Source organism: Chinchilla lanigera, unplaced genomic scaffold (genome assembly GCF_000276665.1).
Source record: "Chinchilla lanigera isolate Chin_1 unplaced genomic scaffold, ChiLan1.0 scaffold00038, whole genome shotgun sequence".
NCBI classification, from domain to species: Eukaryota; Metazoa; Chordata; class Mammalia; order Rodentia; family Chinchillidae; genus Chinchilla; species Chinchilla lanigera.
The window spans coordinates 12,120,573-12,132,698 of NW_004955439.1; the positions used below are offsets into that span (position 1 = coordinate 12,120,573).

Genomic DNA, 12,126 nt, shown 5'->3' on the forward strand with positions numbered 1-12,126 from the left:
GCAGTGAGCCAAGCCTGCCCTAGGCTGAAAGGAATTCTCCAGTGAAACAGTCAGTGAGCAAGGCCTGCAAGGGGTTGGGGCCTGGTTAGCCTCTAGTTCTGCCTTCCAGAGACCTGTTTGCACTCAAATTCAACTAGCTTTATGAGTTACATTTTGACTGTAGTTTTTCAGGTGGGTCCATGTGGAACTTTTCACAGGAAGTAGGACATGAACCTTCATTTTGCCTTTGAGATGGGCAAACAGACCCAAGTCTGTTTACTGAGAAACAAGAACCTGTGTCCTTTTAAGAGATCAGAACATTCTAGAATAAAACACTCATTTTCTATCTGTCCTGGAAGATATGACTGAGCACCAGTAGGGAGGGGGTCCTCAGCCCTGATTTCCAGGAAACCAACAGGTAAGCACATAAAATTCCACTGTGGCAGGTGGTTCTGAATGTGGCTGGATGTCTCTCGCCATTTCCATTCTAGGTTCTAGGTCAGGAGATGAACTTTGGCTCTGTCATCACTTTAAAGTTTTAATTTGGTAGATGCTCAAAAGTGAATTCAGTGAGCTCTTAAAGGAAAATGTTAGTGTGTGATATATTTGTATTTCCTCTCTGGACCTTGGTTTCCTTGGCCAGATCACTATTGCTGAGCTCTGTAGCAACTTTAGGAGTTCCAATTTGAGGCTCACTTGTCTCCTAGGTGGAGTTCAATTCTTTTGTTCTAACTGTTCTGTTGCAGTTTGGGTACTACGGGATAAATTGTGTTTCCGCCAAATCCACATGTTGAAGTCTTAACCAATACCAGAGACAGGGTATTCAAAGAAATTTGTAAGTTAAAAGGCAGTCTTTAGGATGGGCCCTAATGCAGCATGACTGGGGTTCTTATAAGAAAAGGACATTTTACTCATGGTGTAGCTCAGTGCTAGGTCTGCCTGGCATGCATGAGGCTCTGGGTTAGATCCTAGTATAGCGGTGGGGGAGGAAATGTGGGCATAGACACATAACACACAGGAAGGAAACCACATGAAGACACAGGGAGGAGGCAGCCATCTGGGGGTCCAGGAGACGGGATGCAGAACTAATCCAGCCCTACTCGTACCTTGTTCTTGGACTTCTAGCCTTTGGAACTGTAAGAAGAGAAATTTCCATTGTTGAAGCTCCCAGTCTTTGGCACTGTCTCTGGTAGCCCACGCTGCCGACTACACTGGGCCCTATGACAAGGACTTCTCTGCATTATGAGAGAAGTTCTGTTCATTTTTCTTAACAGATCCTTAATAGAGATTTTAGCCTAAAACAGATTTTTCTGTAGCAGAACATTCATATATTTTGTTTACTTTTATAGGTTTCTTTACCATCAGATGAAAAATATGTTATTTTCATAAAATAAATCATCTTTACATTTTCTTGAAGGAAATTCACAATTTTGACCTACAGGGGTATTTATCTTAATGGTGATGAATTGTCATTTTGTCTTGGGAGAAATATTGCCATTATCTATAAAATTCATTTAAAGCAAATAGCTCACTGGAGTAACTTCTAGGAACCAATACATTTGTAAAGAACTTTAGGTCAACTGAACAAGAGCAGATGTGGTACAGTCCAACTTTTGCTTAGTATTTTTGACTTTACATTGCATTCAAAGTTATTTAACTAGGCTGCAGAAGTACAAATTAAATGGTAGAGAAGGCTCATACTTCTCACTTGTTGCTTAAGGTGTTTAGATTCTTGAAATAAATCATGTTATTACCAAAATGGAGTTGTCTTTCCCCTAATATCAAATTGAGTTCTTTCTTCTACAAAGGAGTCACAGGTGCTTGGAATGTAATATGCGACATCTAGAAAGCATGGGGATTCTCGTCTGTTTCTTCTCTGTAAGTTAAGTTCCACCGGACCACAGCAGTGAAATTTTCCAGGATGGGCATTTCTGGGTCAAGACCTCTTGAGAAATTAGAATCATCCAGTGTTTGAGGCTCTGAATATCTGAGAAACAGATCAGCTTACACACTGAGAGAGGAAGCATGTCCTTTTTTCACTACCTTACTGTACATATGCAACCTTTATAATCCCTGTCAGAAATCAAGGATTCCAGTGCAACGCCCTGACACCAAGCCAAAAGGTGGAAACAGAAATAATGTCCATGGTTTACTATTTTATATACACAGCTAAATGAATGAGAGGATTTGCTCATTTTTTGACAGTGTTTTTGGGTATCTTACAGTTACAAAAATGAAAGTTGATAGATTTTTCAGAAATGTATCTTTTCCAAATGACATTTTAAGGAAAAAAACTTTGTTGTGAATAAGAAGATTGAGGGGTCTGTGATGATTTACAGGCATTTTTACTTCTAGTTATCAACAGAATGGAAGAAATTCCAACTTATTTATATTCATTTATTTATATAGGTAATGAATAAGTTAAGGAACACTTCATTTCAAACACAGATTGCTTTTATTTTAGCTAAGCTTATGTTTAAGTTCCATATGTATTTTTGAATTTCCATCAATGTCAAACGTTATTTTTTTCTTCTTTAGGAAAAAAAGATTTACAAGCACTTTTACAGCACTCAAGGAAAGTAGGCTGAGGGTTCATAATAATAATTTTCCTTTTAAAAAACATCCATCAGACCAAAATAAAATCATTTTAATTAACTCCTTCCTGAGTAACTAAAACCTTGGAATGTGCTGAAAGGTTATAATAAATAAGGCAGTCAAAGATCAACTAGCTTAAAATGTATTTTTTAAATTAAACTATGTAAAATGTACAGTATATTTCATGAACTACAAACTATATTGGGCCGAGGGCCAAATAAATGTTGTCATGTGTACCAAATAAACCGATGAAGTGCCTTGACTTTTAGGAACTAGGGGCTGTTTATTGGGACAAAATAAGCAGTCCCTACAAATAATGAGTTGGTATCTTTTGTTGTGAAGTTATATTGATCATGCTGAAAATAAGTACCTTTGAACACACAGGTGGAAGTACCCATGTGAACTTGCAGAAAGAGGATGGATTTGTGGAATGACCAATTATTATGTTGTTCTAACAAAAGAGAAAACTTAGCCATCAGAACTTTATTTTCAGATTGTGAGACTGCACAGGGTGTAAACTTACCATCATTCTTTCTATGTAATGTAGTAGAAATGACTCATTACATACCAGGCAGCACTTCTTACACTGTTGTGAACATGATAGCTGTTTTTTAGACTGTTTTTTGAAGTATGCCTAATAGTAGGGCCCTGGTCTGTCTGCACAGGACAAAGGATATTTCTTACTATGTGGACATATCCCTTATTCACTTTGCTGCCCTAGTCCCTTGAAACAGAAAGAAAACCCACGAGTGCTTGGACTTGGTGCCTCTGTGGCCCCTGTCTTCACTGGATGCATGTGGGTTGGAGCCTTCTTAATACATCTCATGATAGAGTAGCTTCACCACACACTTGGCAGGTTCCAAGTGACTTGCTTTGTATCTTGGCCACTGTTTACTTTTAGTGAAGAAAGAAAAAAAATTCCAGAGAGATTGTTGTTTTCTGAAAAGCAGAAAATGTGTAGATTGCCTAAAGTCAGAGTCTTAAGTCCTCTGACTCACTTTGCAGAAATGACTCTTGATGGGTTGGCTCTAAGGGGAAAAATGGAGCAGACAAACTTTCTTGCAAGCATCCTTCCTACTTCTGCCTCTGCATTCTGGTTCCTAGTGTTATCCACCCAGGAGAACATGAACTGTCAGGATTGTTTAAAAAGGTGAAAAACACTTCAGAATTTAAGGGAAAAGATTTCTAATAACTGAATCAATGGGTACGGGCAGATGATGGGGTGGAAGGTGGGCAGATGGGTTTTTTGAGGGCAGTGGGACTGCCCAGCATCTACTCAGATCACACAGGGGCATTCACCTGTTTGTAAAGCTGGTCAGGCAGTCTCCTATAACCCAGACCCCTTACTTTCTGTTTTTGATGTCCTCAACAAGGGTTCTTAAGAGCAAGCACATGCCGTAAGAAATGAGAGTACAGCTCTATTCCTGCCTGCACGGAACTCAGGATCTCTTGTTACTAAAAACAAGTAGGTACCAGAGACCAGATAAGACCCTAGCTGGGCAGGGGTTGACTTCAGAGCTATGCACTGTCTGAGATCAGGTTTAGAGGTCCTGCCATAAAAACAAATGCCAGAGCTAAACTGGTTCCTGAGACTTCTACTTAAACCAGTGCCAGGGACACAGATGTTTCAGATTGGTTGCAAAGCACATGACCGTGTTCTTTTCCTGCTGCACATGGCCCCCACTGCAGCTCTGTGCTGCCTATCCTCTTCCTTGCACAGCAACACAAGTTCTTTTCCTTGTTATGCTCCTTTGGTGACTGTCAGAACGGTGCCTGGAGTTGGAATGTCTCCATGGAACTTGCCATGCACTTTGACTTTGAAAGGTACTCCAGACTCATGGTTTGGGGACACAGAACAAGACAACTTGTTCTTTCAGACATAAGTGCACTGCTTTTGGTGACAGTGTCCCCAAGATGGACCAGAGTCAGAATTCTACCCATGTGGGCAGAAACCATTTAACCAGCGACATCCTTTTTTTGCTGTTCTTATCTTCTCCTCTTAGATGCTTCTAGAGGAGACTCTCTGGTCTGTGAAGTGGTTTTATATTTCTACTGACATATACAAGTCTGAACATCTACCATTGAGCTAATATTTTTACAAGTCATTTTACAAATGATAAATTACTGGGCTGTGTAGTATATTTCTCCTCTTTCTTCCATTGTATGGGGAAGGGGCGGGGAAAGGCTATTTTAGGACATGATGCCTTGTGGAGCCATTTGTGTACCTGGGAAAGCCCCAAGGAGCCAAGAGAAAGCACAGAATAAAATTAAACAAACAACACCCGCAAAACCGGGCATCTCCCAATGACCCCAACATGTGGGAAAGTTTTGTTCTTTTTAATGCACCCGAGCATTAATTTAAAGTCCCTTCAGTATTTTTCTTCCCTCAAACAAAAATCTTTTTGGAAAGGGAGATAGAGCCATGGCGGCAACCAGAGTCAGCATCACCTCTTATAAATATCTTCTAGCCACTTCTCATCATCTTGCTCCTCATCATCGATCGGCTCCTCAGTTTCCAAAGGGGTGGGGATGAAGAACTGTGGTCTCAGGGGGGACCTGCTCACGTGGGACTTCAGGCCGAACTTGCGCTTCAGCAGGTGGAACTGCTCCTTCACGTAGTGGTAGAACTCGTACTCGTATCTCATTCGCTGGTAGAGAATCTGCACGGCCTCCGGGGAGGGAACAGTCTTCTTCACGGTCACAGTCATGTTTCCAAGTTTCCTATGCTCTGGAAGAGAACAGGGTGCATGTGAGCAACTTCCTGCGATGCTTCCGCTTAGCAAGGAGAAGCGGAGACCAAAGAACTCCACAACCAGGCTGCAGACGGGAAAGACCACCCGAAGACACGTGGCGAGGTTTCTCCCTTTAAGGTGTTAGTATGGACTTCAGTTGACTAAACATAAATTATCTAATTTCCTTTGCATGGGATGTGAGCCATGAGATTGGGCCAATTAGTATACATTCTTTTGAATAACAAAACCTCCCCACTTCTCCTCTTTTATTTTCTGATACTACCCAAATACAGGGTTTTGCCTTCAAAGAAGGCACACCAAAGCTGTCTCATCATCTTCTAGTAATCTTGAGATTTAAAAAAAACTAAAATATTGATGCAGGATCCATTTCCACTTCAATATTTCAACAATGCATTTGTCAAAAGAAAGGACTGTAAAGTTTTTACAAATATAAATTTATCTTGCAGATTTTGAACTTTTATAATTGTGGTTATATAAAGCTAAGACTTGTTTATTACTAGTGCTTAATAAATATTTTCTATTTAATACTTCATAACAAAATTTCATTTCTTTTTTATTTTAAAGCAAAAAGAACAATAACAAAATAACAAAAACAAAACAACACAAAAACTATAAAAATGACACAGAATTTCAAAACAAGATGATAGGAAATCAACAATGTTGTTGAGCAACTTCAAAGCAGTTGCTCAGATTACCAGATGTAGGTATGCAAGATTGATCAAACAATTAAACATTAACTGTTCCTTTCAATAGAAAATTAGTAGTAAAATTAGTAGTAAAATAAATCAATAGAAATTAGTAGTACAATTATCTTAGCTATCTTGTGTATATAGACATGTATTTTTTCCTTTTCTTTTTTTTTTTTCTTTTCTCTTTTCCCTTATCCCAGTTCTTTCCTATTGAGCAGTTTCTTTACCTTTCACAATGTCTATTGCACCTTTCAGATTTTATTTATGCTTTCAGGTTCTTATACTAGGGAGATAATACGTGTTTACACATATGGGTCTGACTTATTTCACTTATGAGTACAGTCTCTAGTTGCATCCATTTACCTATAAAAGTGTCGAGTTTATCTTTCTTTATAGCTGAGTAATACTTCACTGAATAAAAATACCACATCTTTTTTATCCACTCCTCAGCTGATGGGCATTTGGGTTATTGCCGAGATTTTGCTATGACAAACTGTGCTGCTATAAACATGGGTGCACATATATTGCTGTGTTATGATGTTTTTAATACTTCTGGGAAAATACCCAGAAGGTGAAAAGTTAGGTTAAAAGGGACCTCTAATCCTAATTTTCTGAGGAATCTCCAGACTGATTTCCAAAGTGATTGCACCAGTCTACTTACCCACCAACAGTGGAGAAGGGTTCCTTTTTCCCCACAGCCCCTCCAGCATTTGTTGTTGGTTGATTTCTTGATGGTAGCCATTCTTACTGGGGTGAGATGGAATCTCAGTGTTGTTTTAATTTGCATCTCTCAAATGACCAATGATGTTGAACATTTTTTCATGTATTTATTTGCCATTTGTATTTATTTGTCTGAAAAGTATGTATTCATCTCAGATGCCCATTTCTGGATTGGGTCTTTGAATTTGGTGGGGGTTCCAATTTTTTTCAATTTTTATATGAAAACACAATTTTAATATAAGTAAAACAAAAATTTAACTGTTTTAAAGTGTATAATTCAGTGACAGTAATGACAGTCACAGTGTTGTGCAACTATCACAGAAATCTCCCAAATCCTTTCATCAGTCCAAATAAAAACTTTGCGTTCATTACATAATTTCCTATTCCCCTGCTCTTCTCAGGTAACCTTTAATCTACTTTCCATCTGTGTGAATTTTTTGTTTATTTATTTTGAAACAGGGTATCACTATGCAGTTCAGGCTGGCCTTGAACTCACTGTGTAGCCCAGGCTGGTCTTGAACTCAGCAATCCTCCTGTGTCAGCCTCCTGAGTGCAGGGATTACAGGCGTGTGCCACCATGCTTGGCTCACCACCCGTGTAAATTTGCCTGTTGCAGTACTTCATATAAGTGGAATCATGTATTTGTCCTTTTGTGTTTGGCTTATTTGCTTGTGTAATGTTTTCACAGTATATCCACGTTGCAGTGTGGATCAGTACTCTCTTTTCATGACTGAATGTCATTCTGCTGTGTGGATATGCCATAGTTTATCCATTCACCCACTGAGAGACATTTGGGTTATTTCCACCTTTTGGCCATTTGTATGGAAATTTGTATATAAGTATCTCCTTGAGACTCTCTTCCTAAATCTTTGGGATATACACCTTATGGTACCTCTGTGTCTAATTTTTGAGGAACCTCTCTGCCGTTTTCCACAAGAGCTGCACAATTTTACATTCCTACCAACAATGTTTGAGGTTTCCAACTTCATTTCCTCTTCCACAATTGCTATTCTCCTTCCTTTTTTCTAAGTTATGGGTATCCCAGTGTGATGTGGGCTCTTGCAGTTTTTATTTGCTCTTGCCTAATGAGTAAGTATTCTGATATAATGTTTTATTATAAGGATGAATGATCTTTTCATGTACTTGATGGCTATTTTCATCTCTTCCATGGAAAAAATGTCTGTTAAGTCCTTGGCACATTTTAAAAATTGGATTGTTGTTTATTGTTACTGAATTGTAGGAATTCTTTATATATTCTGAATATATATCAAGTAGATGATTTGTAATACTTTCTCCCACCCTGGAGGTTTTCTTTTCACTTTTACCCATTCCCTGTGCTTTTGGTGTCACATTTAAGAAATCAGTGCCAAATCCAAGATCATGAACATTTGTTCCAATATTTTCTCCTCCCATTCTTGTTTTTAACTAAACTTTTGTCACTAAACTTGAGTAGATACAGGATTTACTATATACAACTCTGAACAGTTGTTTCCAAAATTAGATTCACCAGAAAGGGCATTTCTCAATTTTGAGGATATCTGAGATACTTTCTGAAGTCTCCAATGGCCATTCTAAAGAAGGAATTAAGAAAATTCTCTCAGTAGTAACATCTCTGTTGAAATAAAGATAGTTTTTCAAGTTGATTCTCTTAAAAGCATAATAAACATTTGTCAAAAATTTGGCATGGCTCATCTAAAGTGGGTTCATGATTGAATATTTTATCGTATGTGTCTTCTTTGCAGAAATGAACTCTAGATAATTTGGTGTGGACCGTGTTCATGGGACTTAAATCCATGTATTTCTTTGTGTTTTAAAACTGAGTAACATGATCTCATGAAGGACAGACAAGGCACAAAGAGTTTTCAGTGAATCACTGAGAGGTAAGAGAAAAACACTTCACTCACTACAATCTCCTACAATCCCAGTTTCTGAGAGCACTCTAAATTTGGTGAAAGCCAGGCACACTGGCACATGTCGGTAGCCCTAGCTACTTAGGACGCTGAAGCAGGAGGAATGCTTGAGTTCAGGAGTTTGAGGGAGCCTGGACACCAAAGCAAGATCCTATCTAGAGAATAAAGAAATAATAATAACAATAATAAATAATGATTAAAAAAAATTCCAGTAATTTCAAAATAAATATATTTGCCCCCTCAATTAAATTGTTTGCCCCAAACTGTTTCCCTTATAAGTCAAAGGAATTTTACAAAAATTTATATGCTGCTGCAATTAGCTAAATTAGTGGGGGGAACTAGGCAAAGGAAGAATCAAGGTAGGAAAGAAAACAAAGGAAAGAAGTCATGTTGATGGGTGGCTGTTGCCCTCTCCCCTGAGAAAGCTCCTCTGGGAGGTGCACTCCTGGCCTCTGGCCCCAGCTCCTCCTTCAGGGAGGTGGGCCAAGTGCATCATGCCCAGGGTGGCACACTTGAATGTGCACCCGAGAGAAGAAGTTGAGAAGCTGTCCTCCTAAGGCAAGTGCACTTGTCTGCAGAGACCTGACATCCTTCTGCAGGGCTGCAACACCAAGCTGTCTTCTCCCACTAGTTTTGTTTGGTGATAAAGCTGACATTTGGATCTCCACTGTTCTGTCTCGTGTGTCTATTTCTCAGTTAGTTGGAACCCAGGTGGTGGTAAATGGGTGTTATTTATTGGCCCCTCAATCCTCAAAGGCAAGTTGCATAAAACATGTACTGAGATATTCTAATTGTATATGAGGCAGGTCCACACTTTGGCTCGAAACTTTCTAGCAGCCAATGAATACCAATTTAATACATTGCTTTGTTCTTAATTTAAGATAACCTATTCACAAATATTCCCTTATGAAACTATTGGGAAATATCTTCTATCAATTTTCATAAGAAAATGCCATAATGGAATTAGCAACATCTTAAGAACATCCTTAGAGTAAATTCAGGGCAATAGGAACATGACACTTCCTAGATATTAAAGTACTTAGTGGTCTGGTTTAACCTGGGAACACACTTCAAGAGGGAGGTATTTACCCTCTATGGAACTTGACTAAAGCTCAGGAATACTGGGACTTCAAGAAGCCTACCTAAGGATATCTTGGTATTTATGGACCTCTTAAGACTCTTTGAGTTTAAGAAATCTTGTACATTCCAATGAGTATTAGCCCTAGTGTACTAGATAAATTCTGGTGTTATTCTGTGTGTCAGACAGGTACATAGTCATAAATATTGCAACATCAAAGAGTAAAGGACTTGGCTTTACATCTTATGAAAGAGAACTGGTCTAATACTGCCTGGAGAAAGGCCACCCTAGTGAGTATAGAAAAGGAGGTGAGTGCAGGGAGGTAAATATAGGAGCCTAGGTTTTGGGGAGTAAAGAAGTAATTTGGGTTCTCCTCTACTGCAGTCTCCAAGCTCTTTGTCTGAGGCAACTGGGTTAATTGCTATACAGCTGTCCCTAGTTCGTGACAATAAGACCTTTCCCTACATGTTTTTCTCTATGGTTGGGATGGGGCAGTTAGATGGGCACAACAGGAGACCAGCTCTATCAAAAGGGACATTATGTGCATAATTAGTACATGTTCATCAAAAGTAATATATATAAACATGTATTAATTACATATAAATAACATATCCTTCAAGCATAAGTGAAAAGAGACAGAATATGTATGCCTAGTTAACTGACCTATCCAGGGATGGTGGCATCCAGCTGAGCCTGATCCTTTATGGTATACTTTTACAGCAATAGCTACATTTAGTAAAGACTAAGGGGATGCAAACACTGAGCCAAGCACCTATACACATAATTGTATTTTAATCCTTATAATCACCCTTTGATGGAAGAGCCATATTACAGATGAGAAGACTGAGGTGATGCAAGTTTGTAACCTGCTCAAGATCACACTAGTAGAAAGTAGCAGGGATGGAAGTTTCTTCCTGACCATGAACTGCTGTGCTTTTCTTTGCTGCCACTAGCAGAGGACAGGTCCATAACCTCATCTCTGTTCCTTAAGCATTTCTCCACAAGGCAGCACAGTGTAATGGCCAACAGCAGGCCAATGCCCACTACTCGTCAATGTGAGGAGAGCCCGACTGACAGCAGATCTCACAGGAAACAGGCAGGCATTTTAGAGGGAAGAGCTGTTAGGTTAATAATTTGGAAGAAGAAGAATGTTGATGTAAAAAAAAAAGGCATTAGCTCATCTCTGGGCCCAAGCAGAGAAGCCAACACCTGTGGACTCAGTGCTGGAAACCTCCAGCATAACTGCCATGGAGAGTTGCTCGGCTCCACCTCAGAAGTGGACACTTCTTCTGAGTGCTTTGTTTAGAATTTAGCATTATGTGTTTCTAGTAGGAAACATTATTCTAACCCAGCCAGAAATAAACTCAAGATCTACCTCTTTGGGGAAGAGCCAGCCTTACGGTGACCAGCACCTCAAGCTGCAGTGAATGCAATCAAGACTATTCCTGGACAGCACCAGCTCTAAGGACTCTATGTAGATTCCTTTATATTGCCTTATTTTTATTTTTCACTTTACAAGGTAACGAGAGATCTTTAATAAGATCCCAGGAGGCCATTCAACTAAAGTTTAATTCATTGTCCTGGTGAAAGTGAATTGCCTATTGGATAGTGTTGGTCAGAACACTGAGAAGCAGATTTGTATTTGCCTGAAAACTCTACAGCAAGAATAGACTTTTAAGGGAATAGGTAAAGGGGAATTTTTCATCTCTGGCTGCCAGAGTTTTGAGAGATCCTTTCTTGGGTAGCAAAACACTGCCAAGTGTATTTCAATTTCCTTAGTCTTTATTTTTCTGAGTCGCTTTCCTCATTCCTTGTCTAAACATGAAGGACAGTGACAGCTCATGGAGAATCTCATGAGAGGTACATGTGTATATTTTTTACTAAGCTCCAGTTTTGAATTAATATCCAGTTCTTACTTCACCCATCTGTCTCCTCTTCCTCTCTTCTCCACCATCAGCCTCCCTCTCATCTAGTTCTTGCCCACCAAAATCACCTATGTTTTAAAAAACCAAAATTTTGTCTCCATGTCCCTCCCTCCTTTCACCCCAGCCCAAATTCTTGGAGAGTTGTCTAATTTGTTATCACCAAACTTTCCACTTGCACACATGCCAGAACCATGGTGTCCCCCGTACTTCACTCAATGCACTCTGGCTTGGGTGGTAACTCAGGGGCACTTCTCCGGCCTTCCCCACTGTTGGCCATGTGCTCCATCCAGAAACCTTCCCTCCCTTGGCAGTACCGGCTGTTCTTTGGCCGTCCTTGTCTCTCTCTGGTTGTCCCCTTCACACTTTTTCCATCTCCTTCTCTTTCCCAGCCCATCCTTTAAATCCCGTCCTTCCCAACCTCTATGCCAACCTCTTCTCTCCCCATGCTACTCCTTGGGCAACTTCATCAACCTTCTG

The 12,126-nt window shown here is 39.6% G+C and overlaps 1 protein-coding gene across 1 annotated transcript in view; it reads right to left on the bottom strand.

Annotated features, from left to right (window-relative positions):
• Positions 1-2,362: 2,362 nt before the first annotated feature.
• Ust (uronyl-2-sulfotransferase) overlaps positions 2,363-12,126 on the bottom strand; it is a 283,434-nt gene continuing 273,670 nt past the window's right edge. The window contains exon 8 of the mRNA XM_005390617.2: positions 2,363-5,302. Within this exon, the coding sequence (XP_005390674.1) occupies positions 5,019-5,302 (284 nt within the window). The 3' untranslated portion in view covers positions 2,363-5,018. The remainder of the gene's footprint in view (positions 5,303-12,126) is intronic.